This window comes from Budorcas taxicolor, chromosome 11 (assembly GCF_023091745.1).
Source record: "Budorcas taxicolor isolate Tak-1 chromosome 11, Takin1.1, whole genome shotgun sequence".
In the NCBI taxonomy this organism is placed as follows: Eukaryota; Metazoa; Chordata; class Mammalia; order Artiodactyla; family Bovidae; genus Budorcas; species Budorcas taxicolor.
In genome coordinates, this window is record NC_068920.1 from 130048558 (window position 1) to 130074000 (window position 25443).

Sequence of the window (25443 nt, forward strand, 5' to 3'; positions counted from 1 at the left end):
GAATGAATGTTGATACAAAGATTCTTCTAGTACTTTCTAGAAAGGAAATGGAGTGAGTGGTAGGAGCACAAGGACACGGCCCTAGAGGCTGCTCTCTAGTACCAGGCTTCTCTGCAGATTTTAATGCAGTAGGGTTGGGGCCAGGCCAAAGATTCTGTACCTGTAACAAGTTCCCAGGTAACATGGATGATACCAGTCTGAAGATCACTCCCTGAGTAGCAAAGCACTGACTGACTCTTAGCAGCAGAATCTGGAATCACTGGGAAAAGTACAGGTGAAGACGGTTAAGCGAAAGACTATAGGTTCTGCGCTGCCTGTATCTTGAGAAAGAACAGCATCTGCCTGGATACATCATCTTACCAAATAGTCAATGGATAAAAACATAAATGGCCAAAAAACAAGCTTTGCTGGCTGCTCACTGGCTACCAGTAGGCAATCTTACTCCAAACCTTTTGCATTCGTTTCTAGAACTAGACTTTGCTGAAACTCAGACAGTGCATCCCTGGGCTTGAGTTTGGCTATAGATATATGTTTTCAAAATAGATGGTAATACTGTAAAATGAAAGTTTAATTCTTCTCTTTATCCATAGCACTGAACAGTTGGATCAAGTGGCCATCTTAACCCAAGTCCTGACTATCTTACGTCAGGAGTCTTGACTGTCTTATGTCTACGCTGTCAAGTGGCTCTGATTATTTTCCCTCTTGCCATACTCAGCACAGTTGCCATTATTCATTTAAATTCAGACTTCCTCACCAGGTAATAAACTCCTTGAAGGCAGGGAAGATATGCATAATCAGTTCAGAGTAGATACGCAATAATCATTTGCTGAATGAGTGAATGGTCATCTCTTTCAAGAGGGATCCTGGGTCACTGCCTCAGGAGCTCAGGATGCCATCCTTAGCACCATCTCTTGGCAGCCATCCCAGTTCTCTCTTGCCCAGGCTTACTGTCATAAAATATATTGAATAGTGCAGAAAGATGGAGAAAGCTCAGCAGTCACTGGCCAGTGGCACCCAGTGGAGATACAGGACTGTATCTCACCAACATGTTCATTTCACTAACAGAATCAACTTCAAATGTAGTTTCCTAAGAGCAGCCGAGAGGTATGCAGTTTTGACTAGACTCATTGGCTGTGAAGTAGGTAGACCCTCCTCACTTTCCTGGAACCTGACCCCTGGGATGCAGGAAAATGCTAAGGAGCATCACAGGATGCAGAGCTGGTTTGCGTCCCTGAGAGGAGGACCTGGTAAAGAGGAGGGTTTTCCTGTGTATGTGTACATTTTTGTTCCTTTTGACATTGATCCGTGCCTGTCATGTGCGTACACTTGACAACCACTGTGAATTCAAGGTCAATAAAGCAGTCCCTGCTTTGAAGGAACTAGTGGCCCAAGAGGGCTGACGGTAGGGAGGGAAAACAAGGTGGCAGAGCTATACCCCGTGATGGCCCCACCAGCCTCAGTTATAAGATTTCAGATGAGTGGGAGGTCATTTCTGAGATAGATAAGAAATGGCTCCATGAACAAAAAGGTTTATTTTTTATAAGTGGCAAGAAGGAAATAGCAGGTAGAAGAATGGAAGGATCAAAAGCACAGAAGCAGAAAAATGAATGGCAAGTGCAAATCTGGCATGTAGGCTAGTGGGGGGGATCTAGGAACCCACTTCATTGAGCCTCCACGTGTGGACTCCTGGGTAAAAACTTCAGCAGATCCCACTACTTACCTGGTCACTCTAAGGTAATGCAGACCTAAAGTCACTTCAAAACCCCAAACACAGGCCTATGTAGAAAACAAAACTTCCCTCTCACTTTGATGTCAGGGCTTCGTCCTTTCCCCTCCACCCACCATGCTTGGCCTTATTGCAGATGAAAAGCCTGAAATCGGGGAGAGGGTGGTCATTGATCTCTCTATTCATCACCCAACTCTCCTCCTCTTCTTGCTAACTGACCCTTCAAGATCTTAAGTGTGGGGACGGAGAAGAGATAAGGGGAACAGGGAATCTCTTACTGGGCCCAGCCCGTTGTGGTGATCTTCACTGGTATTCTCCAGACATAACAAGTATGTAAGGATTTACTATTTCTTACAGGGGAGATATTTGTGGTTTCTTTGGAGATCTGCTTTTTCCCCAGTCCCTCCGCTGTGGCTGGGCATCTGTTGCCTTGGCTAGGGCATATGTGTCTCTCCCGTCCAGGTGGACGCTTAGTCCTTCCCCTGCCCTTGAGCATCTCAGTATACCTGCAGCTGCTTTCTGCTGAGTTATATTTTCCCCTCCAAACAGCCCTCTCAGGTGAGATCTGAAATGACTGACATGGGCTCCTCTGTACACAGCTTACTCTAGTGTAGCCTACATGCAAGCCTTTCTTTTTTTTTTTTTTCCCCTTTTGCCTCCGCAAACTCTGGGAATGCAAGCCACCCAAAATTGTCACTCTGCCTCTGTTCTGCCATCAGAGAAGCTAACCACCCTCTTGTTTACACTTCAGGTTTTTCCAGATGAGAGATAGACACTAATCCACTGTGCTCCCAAATTGCAGGGGGTGAATGTCGAGTACTTGATGTGGGATCCTTGAAACCACTCTCTCATCAGTTGGGGTGAAGAGACAGCCTTCCTCAAAGTGAGGTGGAACTCACGATACACCAAAAGCACTTTCCCAAAACTCTCTCCTAGTAGTCAGCCACCAACTTTTTTTACATCCAATGTATGGACGAGGGATAAAGAATTGTGTACCCTGTTTTCATCCACCTCTCTTGAAAGCCCTGTACCACACTGTGCTGTCAGACTTTCCATTGAAATGCAGTATCTATTGCCTCTGTGCTTCAACCAGAATTCCTTTTTAACCTTTTGTTCCACTATTTATTACCTCATTCAGTTGTCTCTATAACCTTGTAAGTTTAAAATAATTCCCATCTTAGAGAATAGAGAACTGAGCTTCACATTTACCGAAGTGGCAGGAACAAGTTTTGCATCCAGATCTCTCAGACTCCAGAGCTCTTAGACCATCCTAGGATGATACATGTAGCTCAGCAAAAGTACTCAATAAACATCTATTGAATGACTGGAAAGTTGATTTGCCTAGATTATAGAGGAATGTGAATGGCTTGCTATTAATTGATAGAGAGTGAGAAACCATTGAAGAGTCACAGATGGCAGTGATAAACAGGAAAATGTGACAGAGATACGAAAGAATTTAGAAGGGAGAAAGAATGGATAGAGAGGCACGTTTGGAGGCTATGGAATCTAGAGTACAATGAGTAAGTTGTAAAGGACATGGCGAATGTTACTTTAGACTAATGAGGATAAAAGACAGGTTGAAAGGATTTACGAGAATGGGCAACAAGGAAATTGAAGCAGTGGTTACATACCAGTTTTCCAAGATGTTAACATGTGAGTTGACGTACAGAAATAGACTGTAAGCCAGAGCAGCCAGCAGGATCAAATAAAGGATATTTCTCCTGGAGAAGTGAAACTTGATCTTGTTTATCGACAGAGGAGCCAGAAAGTAGACAGACGTCGAAGGTGCTGAAAAAGGAAGGACAGAGGTTGCAGGGTGAAAAGAGAAAGGGTTAACATAGAAGAAAGCGGAGGGCACATCTTCCTCTAAAACAGGCAAGGAAGAGGGAAGATGGATAAATAGAGACTTATGCTATGGGGAAAAAAGAGATTGAAGGAGAATGCACTTGATATAGTAAATCTTCATCAGTGCAGTAGGAATCAAAAGAATAAATTGGGTGTTGGGGACCAGAGGGTGACAAAATCAATGTTCTGGAAGAGTTTGAAACACCCATTGTACCACATGTGTTAAGAAATCAGCTGTGGAAATCACCAGCGGATGAATAAGTATCACCAGTCATCCAGGACACTGAGGCTCCACTGGTCCAAATCAGCACCATTCTGTGGCCAGGGAACAAAAAAAGGCAAAAAGTATGTGGCAGGCGTCATCCCAGGCTGGGCACTGCAGGATGATGAGCTGAGGGCAGAGGAAGCTTCATTAGCAAGAGTAGGGTTAAAATTTCCAACCATGGCATCCAAACCGCTCAAGAAAACTGAGTGGAGCCCGTGAGAAAATGTAACAGATTTGGGAAATTACGCTAGGGATGTGCAGTGGAGACAAGTATTTGCTACACAGGATGCAGGGAGATGGGAAAGATAGAAGTGAAGAGGCTATGGTTATACAGACCAGGCTCACCAGGCTCAGCTCTCAGAAATAGAAGAGCACATGGGCACCGCAATGCCAGGGGTGGCTTGTTAGTGAAGCGTTGGTATGCAACAGAGTGAGCGGTCTTCTGCTTCAAGTGCTTCATGGTATGCAACCTCTTTAATCAAACTGTGAGGCAACCATGAACTTAGAGACTGAGAGAAAAGGAGTAGTGATTTACAGAGGAGCATGTCTCCAGACAATGAGAATCAGAGAAAGGAGGCACCATAGCCGATGAAAACTCCAAGTTGCCATAGGACATATATTGTCTTCCTTTCCTTTTTTATTACAAGGATCTGAACAGGAATATTTAGGGCAGTGATATGCTGTAGTTGTCCTAAGTTTTAAATGTTGCTATAGACTTTCTATCAAACATACAACCTCTATTATTTTAAGCACAAAGACCAGAGACCTTGTTTATAGTATATACTGCCTCTGGGCATGACTGTACTGAAACTTTCTGAGATAAATTAGTTATCCCCTTTCGTATGTCTTAGGGTACAATGCCATAGAAACCTTTAATAAAGACACAATGAAAACATATAATTGTATCTTGCTTTAGGCAAAGTGTATACCCTCATTCTGAAAGAAATCATATTTTAAAATGTTGTTCTTGTCTCACCCTTGCCCACCAATGGCCACAGGTATTGAGTCATAGGGTCTCCAGTTAGCTAACAAATGACATGGTACCATTCAAATAAGATTATTAGTCTTTAAAAGGAATAAAAATCAATGATACCTGAATCACTAAAAGAAATTGAATCACCAAATCACTTGCCTAAGGTCACAAAGTGAATTGGGACCACAGACAAGACTCTTTGAATCCTCTTTAGAAAGTTCATTTAATACCCCACTGATCTTAGAAGGCAGAAGCCTGTGAAATTTAGGATGATGCCATCAACCTGAACAAAGTTCCGAAATTGCCCATCAGTTTCCCCTCCCAGCTCCTTGAACCTTGGAGAAAATGTGAGACAATGAATAAAGTCAGGCTATGGTTGGCCAGCTCTCCTCACAGGAAGACCTGGGCTGAGTCTCCAGCAAAATCCTTGAGAATTCCAGAAATGTGACCTACAGTTTCCTTTCAACAGTAACACCTTGTCCTTCTGACTCTTCTCTTCCTTGCAGCTCCGAATGTCCTGGCTCATCCGTGGAGTCCTGCAGGGAAATGTCTCCTTGATGCTGGTGGAGAACAAAACCGGGAAGGAACAAAGCCGAATGATCTGGCGTGTTGCCACCCTGGAAGGCTTGAGCCTGTGGCAGTGGACGGTGCTGCCTCTCCTCGAGGTGGCCGACAGGTGGGCCTTTACCCGTCCCATCTGTCCCTCTTCCTCTGTCAGCCAGAATGCAAGAGGGGGCCTGTCCGCCCTCCTGCCACTCCTTCTATCCAGATCTCACACACACATGCGCACACACAGATGTTCACACACACACTTTCTGGAGACCTACAGGAAGCACTGACACTCTGAGGGATTTCCATGCTAATGAGCACTCATCTCTCGCACCTCTGGCCTAGCCTGATTGGCTCCCTCTTGTATCTGTAGGAAAAAGTAAAACCGAACAACTCATAGGATAATAATCAGGCTTTATATGTGTATGGCATTTTCTCTTAATTAATGGATATTGCCTTACTTTCCCATTTGACATTTTAGTTATTCCTTATTAGCGACAAGGAAACCTGTGACATAGGTAGGACATACCTCACGTATCCCCATTCCTGCCCTTTGACAAGGTTCTCCTTCACTAAGAACCAGAGGGATGAAGCACCAGCAGGTCAGCACTGGAGTGAGGACAGCTGCTCCAGCCAACCCCAGTCCAGTGCTCCTAGAAGTCTGGTCCCCAAGGCAGATGAATAAGAATTATTCAGTAAACAAGGGAGTGCTTGTACCAGAGGCCCAGATTCCTAGTTAGATTCTAAGACTAATGACCTTTGTAACCTTGAACTCCTCTGGGCCTCAGTCTCCTCATCTTCAACTGAGAGGGTTGGATTACAAGATCCTTAATGCCTTGTGGCTCTGAAATGGAGCGGTAACTGCTCGGCTGCCACTTGTCTGCCCAGGATGGCACCAGTCTGCCACCTGCAGTCAGCCTGGAGCAAGCAGAGCCTGACCACCCTAGCTGCTCACGTGGTGCTCTGCTGTGTCACACTGAACCCTCAATGACTGGAGCTGATCTGTTCCGGACCAAAAAGTAAGGGAGCAGGGAGGGAGTCATGTATATAAATGGGCCCGGTAAATGGATCCGGAAGGGATCTTTAAGCCATCTTTAACAGGCTAAATGTCAAACTGGACAATCCAGAGCAGCCTCTGCGTTCAACTCCCCAAACAATTTGCCGTCCTAGTGGATCCTTCGAAAAATGAGGGCAAAGGGCTTCAGGTAAAGGGGAGGGTGATGCCAGTTGGTACAGTTTGTAAATATAAAGCTGAGTCTCAAATTCCTCACCCAGACTTCAGTCTGCTGATTTCTAAGAGCTCATAACTCAAGCTGAGCTGTCACAGGAAACCATCGGCCTCTGAGCACCAGCTCCCCACTCCTTCAGATGTAAATGGGTTAAAGATCAAAGCTCTCGGACATCCCAGGGCTCAGCGCTGCCCTCAGGACAAATGGATTTAATTAAAGTGGAAGACGGGGCAGCGTGGGCACCCTCACCCTAGACTAGTCTTTCGTCCTTTGGGATTGTGGGGGCTGTGTGCAGGGGATGGAGAACAGGCAGGTTATGCCAGAGTCCTCCCTTCTGGGAGATGCTAAATTAATTCAGATGAATCAAAAGGTTTTTTTTTTCCCCTCAATCCAGCTAGTCCTCTCTCTTTCATAGCCACTCCAGGGGATTTAAGGCCAGTAAGATGTTGACTCTGTTCACTTCCATCGGCTCAAGTTTTGTTTGAAGGAGACTCTGTTCTCAGCCTCCCTCCTTCCTGTTAAAAGATGTTTACCAGCCTGACATTTCCAATATTAATAGTGAGACCAAACTGTCCAGTGGGGATTGAGACAAAGGCCAGCCTAGTTGGATGATGCCTCATGACCTAATAAATGTGCAATTCTGTGAGTGGTCCTGTGCACCAGGAGCCTGCACGCCACTGACATGCTCTGATGTGGGAGGCTGGCCTCCCCCTCCCTGGAACTAGAGGTGATAGAGGAAGGCATCCAGACCCTGAGGCAACGGAACTGCAGAAGGAGGAGGCAGAGCAGTTTTCACATGCTAAAATCCACCTCGCCTGTATGTGTGGCTGCCCCATGAAACTGAAGAACTGTGGCTGGCAGCGCACAGGCTTTAGAGGCAGAGAGTCCCAAGGTTAAGAACTGGGTCAGCCACCTACTAGCTGTGTGACCTCAGCCGATTGAACCTCTCTGGGCCTGCAACTGCACCCACAACTGCAACATGAGCATAATACCAGTACAACTTGACAGGATTATTATAAGACTAAAATGACTGTCAAAAGCATCTATGTCTAGTACATATCAGTAAGTTTTATTTCCCACACCCTCCATCATCATCCCTTAGTTTATGGTCACAGATAATTTATTGAATAAATGGAACAAACCACAAACTCCAATCTTCCAAGTCAAGCCATATTCAATTATACAGAGATAATAAAGTCTACCTCTTAGGCTTGGAGAAGTAAAGTGCTTGGTGAGCTGCCTGGCACACTGTAAATGCTTAGTAATAACTACTAATAATAACAATGGTTTAGTAGTAATAATAATATCTCCCCATCTAATGCCTCAGAAGAGGCTAAGATGGCCAATTTAGCAATAGTAACCAGTAATGAAATCCTAGGGTGGGGGTTAGGGTTCTTATGAATTTGTGATCATCAGTGCTCTGTAGGCGTCTTATAAGGGAAAGCACATTATCCTTCTTACTTTCAGACAGTGTACTGTAGCTGCCTGGATCTCCAGAAAATGAAAATGGGAGGATGGTGAAGGTAGAGGAAGGAAACAAATGAGGGAAAGAGAAAAATAAAATGGATAAAAACAAAAACAACAACAACAAAAAAAAAAACAAAGGTTAACTCCCTTCCTCCTGACCCTGAGGTAGGTGTTAACACCTTACCATCTGCCCACATCCCATGAAGTATCATTAGGCAAGTCCTTGCTTCAGTTATTCAGCACCTGCCTTCTAGACAGCTCCCCAGTTATGGCCCTTTAGAGGGTGAGGACTTCATTCCCTGTGCTGTCCCAAACCACCATCTGCTCCGAGGTTGCCCAACCTCCGCACATTACCAAGTTTTAAAAGCAACTTTATTAGTGCTTCAAGATTAGCCCTAAAGAGCTCCCAGGCTCTGGACATTTCTCATAGCCCCCGGGTATTACATGAAACTAGTGCCTGCCTAGACATGGGAGTGACATCCAGTCTTGTCTCCTTGCCTGCATGTCTTATCCCCACCCAATCCAGTCTGCACAAGGAAGCTGGAATAAACTTTTTGAAATGTAAATCTAATCATTTCCCATTTGTAACATGCTTCCATGGCTTCTGTGGTTTTTTGAGTGCCTTTCAATTTCCTTTAAAAAACTCTTCATTTAGCCCCACATGTGATCTATCCAACCATAATCTCACCAGCCTCTTTTTATACTATTCTTCTGTTATTCTACCTGCTAACATCATTAAGCTTCTTTCAACTCAATTGCACCGTGGTAAGTTCTTACTTCCAGACTTTTGCACCTGCCGTTCCCTCCACATGCAATGTTCTTCCACCTTCCATCTTCCTGACTGCTACTTTTCCTTAGCTTTTCAAAGAAGCCTCACAAAATCCATACCTACAATATAGTCTCATGGTTCTTGAAACACTCCTATAATACCTTGTCACTCAGTGATGTCTGTTTTTTATTATCTGAATATACACATCAATGAGGCAGGAATCAGGTCTGACTTCTACTGCACTGCTTCCTAATCATCTAGTACCATACCTAACACATAGTATGCCCAATAGACGCTTGTTGACAGAATGAAGTATTGAGAGAAATTGCTGTATTCTCAAATTCCGGCTGAATTAAGTGAGAATTTCACTCGTTGGAATCCATCTAACATTCCTCCACTGTTCAACCTGCATCTAACAGAGCAGATAAAATCACGTTATAAGAAATACTACTACACAGAGTTCTGTATATCAAAGCAATGCCTTTGTCCCATCAGATGAACCCAAACAGCAATTGTTACTCTCGTGACAAGGTATTTTCTTTAGAGACTTGCCTGGTGCCTGTGCTTCCTTTGTCTCTGGGCACTGACCTGTCAGGATCACTTTGTAAAAAAGACTTTGATCTTAATTGTGTGCCCTGGTCCTTGTAAGTAGGGAGATCCAGAACTGAGCACTTGAGAGCTATATTCAGATGGTTCCCACCACACAGTAGTCCTTCCATGAAGACTCAGAGAATATGCCATAGGTATATAAAGGCCGCTGACAGGGAGGCATTGATCCATGGAAGGATATTTCTCCTGTCCGTTTGCAAACAGGCAAAGTAATAGAAATAATGCCATAGTCTGTCATCGTTATGAAATGGTATTAACTTTACAACCTACTATAAATAGTAACAAGAGAAATCTCCAAGAGCAGTAAGTGCCCAAGATGTTTTGAGCAGTGGTAACATCCCTGGAATACAGATGTGTGCTCTCAAGGTAATTTTGAAGGACAGCACTAATTCAAACACCGGCTTGATGTGGGCTTAAAAGTTATCTTGTTACTTTACCTCTAACTCATATAACCGCTTTCTCTATTCTCTCCCCACCTCATCAGCTTCCCTCCTCGCCCTGCCATTCAACTGCCACTCTTACCACTAGAATTAATTCTACCTTTGCTCAAAATAGGAAAGAAAAAAAAAAAAAAGGATGAGTTCTCTCCCCTTATTCTAATTTTTAGCCTCTTGCAGGGACATACCCTAGTTTTCCTCTTTATAATGATATATCCTAGTAAGTTAAGCACAGTGCTCCCGCACCATGCTAAGCTTTGACATGCTTACAGCACAGAAGCAGGTGCTAAGTTGAACTCATTATGAAGTGGATTTGGAAACACCATGGATCAAACTGTGCCCCACAAATCACTGCATCGTACAGCCAAATAGAATGTACATAACTTATCACACATGTGTAGGCTTCATTCGCTAGCATTATCATTATAAAGGCTTTTAGCTGCTCACTAAATACACAGTCTAACAAGAAGAAAATGTTCCCTCTGGAGATATTTAGATGTCTGTTCCCTCTGCAGCCTTTCTCCTAATGACGAGTGGTATGCTTCACAAATGCATCTTTTAAACGGGATCAGTTGGGCTGAGAGTTATGGCTTCATGTACTTAGCCCAGAAACTCCACGGAGGCAAGGTTTTTCTCCTAATATGCTCTTGTTTCTCATCTACAGAATCCCCATTTTACGTACACAATACTCTTTGTGTAGTGTCTTCTGTGATGAGACCCGCATGAGAGGGACATTTTCATTACTTATTCTCACCTGAATAGAGAAATGCACAGTGAGTGGAAATCCAGAGATTTCCAACAAACCTTATTTTGCAGGCCTAGGTACATTCCTGAAAAAGTTGTATTTGATTCATATTTTTGTAAGTTGAATCACAACTTCCTCATAGAGCCATGGAAACTGTAGACAATCATTAGAACTAACATTTGTTGAGTACTCACTGCCTGGCTGTCACTGTAACAGGTGCTTAACATGCATTATCTCATTTCAACCTTAAAACAGTTGCTTGGGATAGATTCTATAATTAATCCTCTTTTAATAAGAGGAACTGAGGTCTAAAGAGGAGAAATAATTTTCCCTTGATCCCGAGGCTAGTCTGCTTCCTATGTACATATGTGAAGAAATGTGCTTGACATGTAGTTGAAAACTTGGTAGATGGTAGCCATTATAATTAACAAAATATTTTGGTTTGGGTTTTTTTTTTAGGCTACACCTCTTACTCATTTTGAGTTAGTTTCCTTTACCTCATCCACTCCTTGAAATCCATCATCTTAATTCCCTACCACCAGCTCCTGCTAAAGACCTCTCCCTGCCCAGCACTACCCTCCCTGCCTTCCTTCTTTCACACCTCCAGCCAACCAGCATCACCACCAAAGAAGATTCTACCCACTTCCTTCCAGGCCATTGTGCCGGTCAGTTCAGTTCAGTTCAGTTCAGTTGCTCAGTCGTGTCCGACTTTTTGTGATCTCATGAACCACGGCTCGCCAGGCCTCCCTATCCATCACCAGCTCCCAAAGTTTACCCAAACTCATGTCCTTTCAGTCAGTGATGCCATCCCACCATCTCATCCTCTGTCATCCCCTTCTCCTCCTGCCCCCAATCCCTCCCAGCATCAAGGTCTTTTCAAATAAGTCAGCTTTTTACATCAGGTGGCCAAAGTATTGGAGTTTCAGCTTCAACATCAGTCCTTCCAATGAACACACAGGACTGATCTCCTTTAGGATGGATTGGTTGGATCTCCTTACAGTCCAAGGGACTCTCAAGAGTCTTCTCCAACACCACAGTTCAAAAGCATCAATTCTTCAGCGCTCAGCTTGCTTTATAGTCCAACTCTCACATCCATACATGACCACTGGAAAAATTGTGCCGGTCACCATGTGCCTGTTTAAATCACCACTCTGGCATGCCTTTGATGCTTCCCTGGTGGCTCAGACAGTAACAAGTCTGCCTGCAGTGCAGGAGATGTGGGTTTGATCCCTGGGTTGGGAAGATCCCAGAGAAGGGAATGGTAACCCACTCCAGTATTCTTGCCTGGAGAATTCCATGGACAAATGAGCCTGGCGGACTATAGTCTACAGGGTCACAAAGGGTTGGACACAACTGAGTGACTGAGCATGCACACCCAAGCCCATCAAGCTCAAGCTTTTCACGAGTCACTTGCCCTTGCTATCCTTAACTTCCCAGAGGGAGGAGGAACTAGCACCTTAGAGCACTAGACCCCACTCCTTAAAGCCCATTCTGCCTTCCCCAGCTTGTCCTTCGTCCTGCAGTAGTGCAGATGTGCAGGGAGAAGCCCTCAGCTGCAGGGAGGCCTGCAGCCAGCCTAGGGCTAACTTTATCCTGCACCCCACCCCCAGGGGCGGTTAGTCATTGACCCAACCATGTTGGGTGCATTGAACACACTTTGGTATCTAGGCTTGTGATACACGATATGGTAGTTGGGATAACACTACCCAGAATAACATTAAACCTCCAATCCTTGGGCTGTACAAAAAGAAACATATTTCTGACTCATATGAAAGCAAAAATGAATGTGCCAGTTGGCGAGTAGCCTTCCATCTGGTCATTCAAAGATCCAGCTTCTTTCTCTCTGTGGATCCATCCTTTTCTCCAGTTCTGACTCCTTTGCCTTCAGACAGCCAATGAGGAAAGAGGACTGGAGGATCCTTGCATAGGAAGATTTTTATGAGTCTTCACATCAGCTCACTTTCCATTAGCTACAACTCAGTTACCTAGCCATCACTAACTGCATGCAGCAGATGCTGGGGTATATAGAAAAAAGGGAAATAGGTTTGATGAAAAAATACGTATGTGTGTCGTACGATGGGTCAAACCAAGGAGTCGAGCCTCCATCTTTGGCATCAATCAGACTGTCATTCGAGAATACTGATTCCTTATGTAGCTACTCTGAGCATTGATTAGTCTTCTCCAAGAACCTTCATAATTCAAGGCTGAAATCAATTCCAGGATCTATTCTAAGGTGTGTACGTGCATGCATGCCAAGTTGTTTCAGTCATGCCCAACTCATTGCGATCCTATGGACTGTAGCCTGCCAAGCTTCTGTGTCCATGGGGTCCTCCAGGCAAGAATACTGGAGTGGGTTGCCATGCCCTTCTCCTCTATTCTAAGGTATGAATGTTGTATTCCCCAAATTTTATGATGTAGCAAAACCTCACTTTCTCGCTTTCAGGGAGAATTTCTCTCAGTAAAATATTCCTTCTAAAAATTAATTAATTAATTAACTAATTAAGCAAATAATAGGAAAAGTATTTTGAAAAGACTTTAGCAGGGCATTTTAGGACAGAGGTTTCCAAAATTGGCTGAACATTATACTTACCTAGAAAACTGGCTTTCAGAGAAGGCAATGGCACCCCCCTCCAGTACTCTTGCCTGGAAAATCCCATGGGCGGAGGAGCCTGGTAGGCTGCAATTCATGGGGTCACTAAGAGTCGGACATGACTGAGCGACTTCACTTTCACTTTTCACTTTCATGCATTGGAGAAGGAAATGGCAACCCACTCCAGTATTCTTGCCTGGAGAATCCCAGGGACAGGGGAGCTTGGTGGGCTGCCATCTATGGGGTCGCACAGAGTCGGACACGACTGAAGCGACTTAGCAGCAGCAGCAGAAAACTGGCTTTAATGCAGTCTTGGACCCCATGCACAGAGATTCTGATTGAGCAATCACATACTGGACCCAAGAATTTTTTTTTTTTAAGTTTCCTAAGAAATTGAGAGGGTCAACCGCATTTGGAAAGTCACTGGCATAAAATGTCAGATCCAGCTGTCTTATGGACAAGAGAGGGAATCAAGTGACTGGAAAAGTGTCACTGGCTGTCACCTTGTCAGCAATTATGTACTAAGCCTCCATCAAGCACAGAGGATGGAAAGGGGTGTATGATGCAGCCTCTTGCTGGGTCACAGGAGCTGCACTGGGGGACGTGGAGCATACACACTTAGAGGCCAACAGCACACACAGAGCATTGTGCTGGGTCCGACAGAGGTGGCTGGTCTTTAGGTGGCTCAGTGACTTCCATGTGTTAGGGGAGCCATCATGGAGAAAATGGGCTTATTATATATATGCTGGACCTTGAGGACAATTTAGGTCTTAGGGAAATGGGAAAGGGACAAGGGTATTCCAGAGATGACCATCAGGACAAGCAGAGGCTTAGAGTCAGGAATGTTTTATGCAGGCTCAAGAATTCTCAAGAGGATTCTATGTTGGAGAATTCTAAACAGTCTCCTTGGAGAGGGTGGATAGGAGGTCAAGTATTTTGGACCCCAGGCTGTGGGGTATAGGGAGCCGTTGGACACAGAGATAAATGGAGGATGGGAAACCGGAGCGTGGGGACTGTTGGAGGCTCTTTCGAGGGACCAGATATGAACTGCTGTGAGCCTCAGAGTGCAGCTTAGAGGAGGAGCTGGAGGAGGAGGGACCCCTTCTGCCACTGCCTACCAAATGGCACTATCGGCCAGGACAGCCTTGGGTCAGGCAGAAGAGCAGGAGAGTGTGGCTGAGATCTTAGCAATGCAGTGTGCAGCCAGGCATTGATACATACAAATCAAACATTCTTTGCAACAGTGGGAGGATCTGGCCTTGTTTCTTTCTCAGAAAACATCCCAGATCATTGGAGCAAGGAGTAGATTAGCAATTCCGAGCTCTAAATCCTATTTCTAACACTGATCTACTGTGACATTTGAAAAAAGTTGTTGCTTTTGATTGCTAAGTTTCCACAACCAAGAGTGCAGAGCGATGCGATAGATCCGGCCTGTGAGCCTGGTTTAAGAAGTAATCACTCAAAACAGTAGTAAGTGAACCGCTTTAGAAAAACAGGATGTTCCGATCTGCTCAAGATTTTCTTGGTAACATCCGCAGCTTGGTTTACAAGTCAACAGAGGCATATGTTTTTCATAACTTAGTGCCTCTGAAAACACAGCCGTGTATTCTCAGTCCCTTCTCTCCCCAGGCACGAAGTCTGAAATTGAGGAGACACCTGGGCTGCTGACATTTGAAGCAAAGCAGCTAGACTTCTGCCCTCACCCTACTCCTGAATGATTCTCCTGTCCCAGCTCTACCATTCTTTTCTAGGCTCTCAGCTCTTCAAAGTCTTTCTTGATTCCTCTCACTGCCCAGATCTGATGTTTTCTCAGGTTGTGAAGGCTCTAGTTCTGTGGGGGGGCAGAACCAGTAAGGACTTCAGAAATCTCATGGCCAGTGAATAATATGAATTAAAAATCTGTCCATATTCCCTGAGGTCAAGATCCATGTCTTATGCACCACTATACTCCCAGCTCCAGACACAGCACCTGACTCACAGGAGGGACTCAATAATCTTTGTTTGAAGGCAGAGGAGGAGAGAAGGAGATACATAATTTGTAATACTTCTCAAGGAGGTACAGATTTTTAATAGAAAATAATATATACAAGAAACAGTGAACTAGACTCTCCCATACTAAAGAGAGGCGTCCACTATGAAAATACTATTCTCCAAGCTAGGCTTCAATAGTACATGAACCGAGAACTTCCAGATGTTCAAGCTGGATTTAGAAAAGGCAGAGGAACCAGAGATAAATTGTCAACATCCATTGAATCATAGAAAAAGCAAGAGAATTTCAGAAAAAAACATTTACTTCTGCTTCATTGACTATGGCAAAGCCTTTGACTGTGTGGATTACAGCAAGCTGTGGAGAATTCTGAAAGAGATGGGAATACCAGACTACCTTACCTGCCTCCTGAGAAATCTGTATGCAGGTCAAGAAGCAGCAGTTAGAACCAGACATGAAACATTGGACTGGATCCAAATTGGGAAAGAGTATGTCAAGGCTGTATATTTCTTATTTAACTTAGATGCAGAATACATCATGTGAAATGCCAGATTGGATGAAGCACAGGCTGGAATCAAGATTGCAGGGAGAAATATCAATAAACTCACATATGCAGATGACACCGCCCTTATGGAAGAAAGTGAAAAGGAACTAAAGAGCCTCTTGATGAAAGTTAAGAGGAGAGTGAAAAAAAAAAAAAGGCTTAAAATTCAACATTCAAAAAACTAAGATCAAGGCATCCAGTCCCATCACTTCATGGCAAATAGATGAGGAAATATTGGAAACAGTGACAGACTTTATTTTGGGGGACTCCAAAATCACTACAGATAGTGACTAGCCATGAAATTAAAAGACGCTTGCTCCTTGGAAGAAAAGCTATGAGAAACCTATGAGAGTTGGACCATAAAGAAAGCTGAGCACCAAAGAATTGATGCTTTTGAACTGTGGCATTGAAAAAGACACTTGAAAGTCCCTTGGACTGCAAGGAGATCCAACCAGTCCATCCTAAAGGAAATCAGTCCTGAATGTTCATTGGAAGGACTCATGCTGAAGCTGAAGCTCCAATACTTTGGCCACCTGATGTGAAGAACTGACTCATTGGAAAAGACCCTGATGCTGGGAAAGATTGAAGGCGAGAGGAGAAGGGGACAACAGAGGATGAGATGGTTGGATGGCATCGCCGACTGAATGGACATGAGTTTGGGTAAACTTCGGGAGTTGGTGATGGACAGGGAGGCCTGGCGTGCTGCAGTCCATGAGGTTGCAAAGAGTCGGACATGACTGAGCGGCTGAACTGATGAAAATACTCACAATACATACATTTAAAAAAAAAACAAGATCGCACCTGACAAGTTTCAGTGACTTCCCCGGGGTCCCACCAAGTATACAATCCATTCTTTGTGTCACTCTGCCTTTTGAAACTCTACCTCCCCAAACAGAGAGCCAAGGCCACTTATTCACTTCATGAAGAGATTTGTATCGAGTGAAGGGAGGCAGCAACCACCCTTCCCCTGGATCTCCTCTCCATGGCAGGCAGGGGACGGGGGGCTGCCACCATCTCTAGCACCATCATCTAAGGCCTCAAGCCACAGGCCACACAGAAGCAGGAGTGGAGGATGAGGTCTGTGTTGGAAATGCCTGTGTGTCCTGACAAAGGTGAAGCACGTATCCCAGTATTTCTGAAATGAGAGGGTATGGGTGCTTTCCAGCTCTGGATGGCCCTCCAAGCCCCCAGTGGTTCCAAGGGGCTGGTTGTACTTCACCAGTAGTATGAAGGACCTATGTGCATGCTCTGTTACTCAGTCACGTCTGACTCTTTGCCCCCGCATGGACTGTAGTCTGCCAGGCTTCTCTGTATATGGGATTTTTAGGGAAGAATACTGGAGTGGGTTGCCATTTCTTACTTCAGGGATCTTCCCAACCCAGGGATTGAACCCGCATCTCCTGCACTGGGAGACAGATGCTTGACCACTGCGCCACCTGCAGTATGGAAAACGTAAGAGGATACATGAGATTAATGAATTTCAGTGGTTCTGCAAGGGATGGCAAAAAAAGTGATCTGGGAAGCAAGAGGCCCGAATTCCCATCTTCCCTTGGCTACTGTCTCCCTGTGTGACCTGGCAAGTCAGACGATGCTCCCAGAGGTCCCTGCCCTTCCTTCATAAGCTCTATTCTTATGCTGGCATCCCAGAGATAATCTAGCCTCAGTAACTCAGAAGGGGACATCCAGCCCAAGAAGCTGGCTCTCTCTCAAGTGTACACACACACACACTCTCTTTCCCTCCCTCTCCCCCTGGGAAAATGCATTAATTCTCCTTCCTTGGGACACATGACACCCTCAAGCTCGTGGGACAGGTATTTTTGTGCACAGGTACTTCCCCTGATGGGCCAGGGCTCCAGGAAGCAAGATGTCCCTTTCAGCTTTCCTCCTGAAAGCCTGGGGCCCAGAGAGAACTCAATACACGGGACCCAGACTGAGAGAGTGGAAGAGCAAACTGGGAACCAGCTAGCGCAGGGCTGCTCCCCGCCATGTGGTCTGGCAGAAAATCCTTGTTCCTTTTTGATGGGATGCCAGAGCAAGTGTGAGAACCAGACTCGTAAGTGTCAGCCTCCAAAATGAGCAGAGACAGCACCTGGAAGGCTGGGACCGAGAACGTTGAAGAGTCTGAGTGATTCTCCACGCTTGCGCAGCCGAACTGAAAATTCATTTTCTCCCCTATTCCACTCCAAAGGGCTTCCTTACAGAAGCCAGATTCACTGTGAAAGAGCTCTGTGGCCCTTATTAGCCCTGGAATTGCTCTGTATTGACTACCCCCCGCCCCTGCCTCCCCTGCCAACCCTGTTCTTGGTTTCATTTTGCCCGGAGAGGAGACCAAGTCAGGAGATGGTAAATTACTCTGTGAGTGGGACCTTGTGGGGCAGAGGGATCTCCCAGTAATGACTCTGGCCTTGAATGTCCAGCCCACCCCTACTCTCCAGTGCCAGAGCCAAAGATCCCTAGCATCAGGGCACAAGAGCCCAGCCCTAGCCACACTGATCCTGGCCAGGGCTGGCTCCAGGCCCCCAAGGCTGGCCATCAGCCCCTCCTCTTCCAGCGGTAACTGAAGTCAATTACACAGATAATAGGATGGGTGCAGAGGGCTTTGTCATCACATACATTATTCTAATAGAAATGCATACAGTGGCCCAAGCTTTGTGACAGTCCATTTTGGAAGACTTTTGCAGAGCAAATCAAGTGCACAGTGAGAAACCGGAGAAGCATTTTTCCTCAGCAGCACCTCCCCTTCCTATCCTAAGCAGACAGAGCCCAGATGAGCCCCAGCTGCAGAGAGGGAGGTGGCACACTCTGTCTTCCAAGCACACTAAGTGCTCTACTGAGGAATCCAAGACACTGTGCCATCCATTAAACGCCTGTTACCCAGCCCGGCCATTCTTTCTAGTCTCCCTGCAAAGCCTCCCTACTCCCTCAGTCCACATTCAGACACACACCTTTTTGTCAGCTACTTAAAATCATTAAGGGAACTTAATTAGGTTTCTCAGTCCCTCAGGCTGGCAGGGTAGCAAATAAGGCATTATATCCACTGTCCATTAACAGTCTGATGCCTGAGCAGGATTGTGTGTTTTCTGAGCTCTGTGTGAGTTGCCTGCGCATTGCCCAGGCAGAGATTGGCCCCATATGTTTGGGAGGCAACAAGTACCAAGGCCGCCCCTCTAAACCTGGCCCTCTACCCCAATGGCTAGCCTCCCAGAAACCTCCAACCCCCAGGTCAGTTTTCAACAGGGCTCTCTGTAAAGCTAAGAAGGATGGAGTCAGGGGATGTGTTCTTTATGCAAAGCCATGCTCCAACCAAGATCTCTAGCCAAGCGTGTTTTAGCAACAAGCTCCAAACGCCACTGGCTGGAAAAAGGCAGCATCACCCAGGCCATCAAAAGTGTCTTCTTTGGAGAAAGAGAAAGAGCTGAGCAGGTGTGAACCATGGAGGGGCAAGGAATGAGATCCCCACTGTGGAGGGCTGGACAGAGGGTCTCAGCTGCCATGTTCTGAAATGGCACAGCTCCGTAAAGGAGCTGGACGAGCACCAGGGAGCTGCCTCTTCCTTCTCCCTGACCAAGGTGCCCATGGAGAGGGAAAGCAAGGCTCGGCCAACCATGAGGCTCTGCTTCCTTTCCCCACACAGAGCAAAGGCTTTGGGGCAGCAGAGTGACCTGTGCACATGTTAGAACCACCCAGCCCCTGCCACCTGGGCAGTAATGTGGCATGGGCCTTGTTCACCTCAGACCCAGAGCAGGCTGCCTGGTATGTGCAAAACCCAGAACCAAGACCTTGCCTGGCTGTGCAAAGTGAGTTAGGGTCTGTACTTTGCGGGGGCTCAACAGTGAAGAGTAGTTAGACCAGAAAGACTCTGAGAGCCTTGAGGACTCCCACCATCTCCAGCAAGGAAAGCGAGCAGAGCCAGGAGCAGACTCTTCTTCACTTGTTGCTGTTTAGTCGCTAAGTTGTGTCCAACTCTTTGTGACCCCCTGGACTGCAGCACCCCAGGCTTCCCTGTCCTTCACTATCTCCTGGAGTTTGCTCAAACTAGCGTCTGTTGAGTCAGTGATGCCATCCAGCTATCTCATCCTCTGTCATCCCCTTCTCCTCCTGCCTTCAATCTTTCCCAGCATCAGGGTCAGTCGGCTCTTTGCATCAGGTGGCCAAAGTATTGGAGCTTTAGCAGCAGTCCTTCCAATGAATATTCAGAGTTGATTTCCTTTAGGATTGACTGGTTTGATCTCCTTGCTGTCTGAGGGACCCTCAAGAGTCTTCTTCGGGAAAGACCCACAATCTGATGCCATCCAAAGTAGAGAAGCCTGAATCTGGGTGGCCCTGATGGCCACCTGATCTCTTGGCCAGTTCCCCCACCAACAAGAAGCTCCCAGACTGGGTCTTCTGTCCCATCCTGCCCCATCACCAACATCCCCAGATCCCTTTCCCAGACTGTCTTGCTTCACCCCTGCCCTCCTTTGCTTCCCAGCATGGCCCACATTTGTCCCACCCATCCCTTCCCTGAGTTTCTGGAGTCTGGAGCATTGGGGAAGAACTGGCAACATGGCCTCCTGGGTGGACAGAGGCAGCATCACATGTTTACATCTGATTCGGCATCTGATTGAGTCTTCGCTGATTGTTATGAGTGTTCCTGACTCAAAATATGTGCAATTCCCAGTGTCAATCAAACTCTTTTAAACAGCAGCTGCCACTGCCGTTGCCTTGCAGAGCACTTTAGAAACTCTTCTATTTAGAAACCGTTCGAGCACCAGCTTGCATCCTGCCATCCATGCTAAGAGGCCCAGGGGCTGGTTGAGAACTTTGCAGCTCTCAGTCACTCGGTCATAAGAAAGAAGGCAGGAGAGGGGCAGGGAGAGCAGAGGGGCAAGAGGAGACGTGCATTTAGGGCAAGGGCTCAGTTAGGGGTGACAGGGATTCTGGCCCTCGCCCCCACGCTCCACAGGCACCGGATGTCACTTGCTGGGGCACCCAAGGCCCTCCCGGCAGGCACTCCCATGATGCAGCTCAACAGGGAAACCAGTGCCTGACCTGGCCCCTCGGCCTCTGGAGGTCAGACTAGGAGATGACAACCAGAGTGGAGAATTGGGAAGGTGGACAGAGGACCCCTTCCCCACTGCTGTGCGGGAGCATCAGGCAGCTTGGCCTCCCTGCTCTTCCACCCGGGAGCAGGGTTCTTTCTGGTCAGCCTCTCCAAGTAGACCGAAGTACCTGTTTTCCTGCTGCCTCAGAGCTGTGTCTCCTTCACCTCTGGAACTGCAAGACTGCACTATTAGAGCACGTGCCTGTCACTTGAGAATCCTGGGTCTGGCTGTGTCGGAGGGTTACACAGGCTCCAGTCCAGAGTCCATCTATACACCTTGTCCTCTGGGGAGATCCAGGGAAACCATAGCTCTGACCTCACCAAGACTCTTGGAGAAACCCGATGCAGGGGTATGAGACCTACGGGCCTCTCACCATCTTTTCCTCCTTCCACAGCCCTCACACCGGAGCTCGGGGGGCCCTCTCCTGCTCTGACCCACCCCCGGTCCAGCTCCTCTCCTGGAGACCCCCTCTGCTCACTGCTCTCCTTCCCCAGGTCTGCATGTTTGAGTCCTTTGTTTCCTTCAGAACCAACCTGAGGACTACCTCCTCTGTGATGTGCTTGCACCCCCCAGCCTGGTCGGATGCCTCCTTCCTCTGAGCTCTCAGGGCACCTTACCTGCAGCTCTCGCGTGGTATCCACCTCCTGCTAACTGATTCTACACCCGTGGTCTCTCCACTGGGAGAGAACTTGAAGGCAGCATTCCTGTCTGATTTCTTTTAAAATCCCTTAGAGATCTAAAGTAGGACCCAGTGGATAGACATGAGAGGTCTATGTGAAATGAAAATCCTTTCAGTGGGTGCTTTTCAAGACCATAATGAAAGATGCCTCTCAGGGGCAAGTGCCAGGTGCCAACAGCTGACCAGGCAGGTCAGCTGGGTTCATGTGCTGCCCACACCTCGTGCACAGTCATCCAGCCCAGGGGTCCGAGAACAGGCTTTGGGGATCCTCCACCGGGCATGTGTCTTTCCACACTCAGCCAACCACCAACCCTCTTCACATATCTATCCTAATGGGGCTTGTGACCCTATCATGGGCAGTGTGGCCTGAGGGCACTGTAGGGTTGGCCCTGAGTACAACAGACTTGGTCATTTCCTCTTTAGAACTGACCAGATTGAGACCATCTAAGTGTGACTTTCAAATAAGAAGGACTGTTGGTGAGTGAGCAGATTTCACCTGACAGATGAAGGCATAGATGGAGTTACTGTGTACAAATGCATATTTAGATAGAAGTTTGCCTTTGATTTCAAGTCTTTCTCCCACCAGAGACAGTATTTCTTCTCTGACCCCAGCGTCTAACCCTTCTGCATGTGGAGAAGATGTCATTTGCTCATGGGCACAAGGGCCAGGGGGGGCGGTTCTACCCCTGTGGCCATTCACTCACTGACTACTCTGCTTTGAATCTCTATAGATTTGCCTACTTTAAATGTTTCATATAAATGGAAAAATGTACATGAATAGGGTCATGAGGTCTTTAATTACTGTCTGGCCTCTTAAACATAGTATGGAGCTTTTGAGACCCATCTGTCTTGTAGCCTATAACTACATGCTCAGTCACTCCAGTTGTGTCCAGCTCTGAGATTCCAGGCACTGTAGCCCCCCAGGCTCTTCTGTCCATGGATTTCTCCAGGCAAGAATACCAGAGTGAGTTGCCATGCCCTCCTCCAGGGGATCTTCCTGACTCAGGGATTGAACCCATGTCTTCTGCATCTCCGGCATTGCAGGCAGATTCTTTATGACTGAGCCACCGAGAAATCCCCACCTAGAACTACACCCAGTCCTTTATATCAGGGATAGCATTGCATTGTATGTGGTTCATCCAGTCACCAACTGATGGGCACTGGTTGTCTCTCTTGATATTTTAACATCCACACCAGAGGCCATGCATGTTTCTGCAGGTCCTCTAGGACTGACTTTCTGAAAGGTGGGAGAGTTTTTTAAGTTCTGAGGAAATTCACTTTACAGCACGTCAGGCTTGGCTGACTGAAGTCTTCTAGGAGCATGACTTCCAAGGAAACAAATGAATGAAAGGTATTTTCCATTTATCAGACTCTATAGCCTCCCCTGGCCACAGTTCCAGGATCTGACCCTCCGAGGGTGTGAAAGAAATGGAAAGAAGCAGTATCTCATGGGTTTACTGTTAACACTTACAGTCCACTCCATACTGCTTACAAACACCCCCAAATATCATAGTCAAATCACTTAATATTTAGCAATCAGTCAGGCACTGCCCAGACCAACCCCAGTCATCTCTGATACTGAACAAGCCCCAGGTTTCTAGAGTCCCTGCTTTGTGCGAGGAGTTAACCCTTCAGTTGCTGGATAATGAGGAATCAGGGGAGGCAGGGGCAGATCAGGCTACCTGAGGTAACCAATAAGCGCAGGACACATGGGGGACAGAGGCCTTTCTCAGTGGGCACAGAAGCATCTCAGTAGCTTAATAATGGCTTCAGCTCTGCCTGTGAGTACCAGAAGATATGGAGCCCAGCCCTCCCATCCACCCTGTCCACACAGAAAGCACAACGAGTCTCCTCAGACTATCGGGGAGTCCTGGTCTCAGGCCCCAAGCCCCACATTTCATTAACCTGTGGAGCCGTCCCTTAGAGAGGGAAGTGCTCTTTGCTGGAAAAGTAGGGAGACACTTACAACTCCCCCTCACTGCCTCCCTGGGATTAGGCAAGCTGGGTCTTGACAATTAAATTGGGCAGGATGTTGAATCCTAAGACGCGACACACCCCCGTCGTCCCTCACGTGTTTTCTTGACACATATACAGGTTCTGGCTACAGATTGTCGCGTGGTGGGGACAAGGATCCAGAGCCGTGGTGGCCTTCGACAATATCTCCGTCAGCCTGGACTGCTATCTCACCAGTGAGCGCTCCCTGTCCCCGGCACTTGTCCCCCAGCCCAGACTATCCCAGCCACACTGTCCCTCCCCAACCCAAGCCCTGGCCTCTCCCACCTTCCCTGGGGTGTACTCCTCCCTGCCCCTTAAGCCAAACCTCCCTTAACTCAGCCCATGGGCTCTTCTCTACTCTACAGTCAGCGGGGAGGACAAGATTCCACAGAACACAGCACCCAAGTCAAGAAATCTGTTTGAGAGAAACCTGAACAATGAGCTGAAACCCTGGGTGAACCCATCGAAAGAAACCCCCATCTTTGACCCTACAGGTAAGAGTTCAACTCACATATCTGAGTGAAGTAATTTTTTGTTGCAAAAAGTAGAAAAAAATATATATGCTGTGATTGGGGTGGGGAGCTGCGTTTAAAGAATAAAATTGTCAACCTTTAGGAAGAACATCACCTACACCCTGGTTAGTGGGCTCCAAGAGGAAGCTGTTTCTCTGGGAAAATAAAGTTTCTGGAAGTTGTGCAAAGGAGCAACTGTCCTCCATGCTGGGGAAATACCCAGGCCCCAACGCAAAAGGGAGAAGCAAGCTGGTATCTGTTTCTCAACTCAGTCCTTCGAAACCACTCCACACTTACTGAACAAAGCAAACTTTCCATTGATTTCTCCTCATAAAGAGGGTTGGGCCCAAGGTCAAGGATATCTGTTGCACAAAGGCAGACTAGCTCGTCAGTGGTGAAACCCCTAAAGCTTCAGGTTCAATGAATTTCCCCAAAGCTTGGCTCCCCTTTGAAGCTGTTCAGTTCAGCCTCCCATGGGCTGGAAGACCTCTCATGGGCCCTTGCTGCCTCAAACACAGGGATCTTCAGCATCTGGCCCTAAACCATGGATGTGACTTCTCAGGTGTTCTGTACCAGGAGGAAGTCTCTTGGAATGAGTCTCCAAACCCAGTACGAGGTTGGTCAGAGATTATTAGATCTGTGAGAAGATTATTAAAAGATTATTAGATCATTCCCAGAGAAGCTGATGAAGGCCACTTGGCCCAACACTAGCAGGTCGAGGGGATCACCCAGGGGGTGCTGGTGCATGGAGGTGTGAGGCTCCGTCCAGCATGAGTAACTTGGAGAGGCAGGGGTACAGCCACAGTCCACCCATACTCTCTTTCCTGTAAAAGGTAATTCTGTATTAAGATAGCAAGAGATAAATGATAGTCTCTAATTTCTACTTTTAATGTGAAATCTTTGTTGAGTACAAAGTACAGAAAAAGAAAGTAAAGGCTATGTCTTTTCACTAAATTCACTGACCCTCAACTTATTAAACAAATATTATTAGCTTTGCTTTGTCTTTGAAGAAAGAAACCCTTTCCTTTCCTCCCCCTAAAATGCTGTCCCAGGATTGACTCTCATCCCTTCCAGTTCCCACCGGATCTAATCCAGCCGCGAAACCAGAGGAAAGAGTTTGCTGCTTTTCCCGTCACCTTCCCTCTTTCCTCCTTCACCTGAGCTAGAACCTCAAAAAACCTGGTCTTTTTTTTTCATGCAACAGGGAACCTGGTCTCCTAAACCATGATCTCTACTTCCCCCTCTGCCCTGTGGTTTGCAAAAACATCTAACATGATGGGGGCAGCTTTGTATTAATCATTCAACACCCTCCCCACCCCTCATCCCAGCAACTCACCTCCATAGCCCTTGGTTAATCACTGCCTCCCTGTGATAAATACAGGACATGCCCAGCAAACATGACTGCGAGCCCCACTTCTCGTCACCACCAGCCCTGATT

General features: G+C 46.7%; 1 protein-coding gene across 1 annotated transcript in view; it reads left to right on the forward strand.

The window, feature by feature from the left end:
* ALK (ALK receptor tyrosine kinase) overlaps positions 1 to 25443 on the forward strand; it is a 730858-nt gene that overhangs the window by 631038 nt on the left and 74377 nt on the right. Inside the window, exons 9-11 of the mRNA XM_052648260.1 lie at positions 5316 to 5485; positions 23593 to 23687; positions 23859 to 23987. Of these exons, the coding sequence (XP_052504220.1) occupies positions 5316 to 5485; positions 23593 to 23687; positions 23859 to 23987 (394 nt within the window). The remainder of the gene's footprint in view (positions 1 to 5315; positions 5486 to 23592; positions 23688 to 23858; positions 23988 to 25443) is intronic.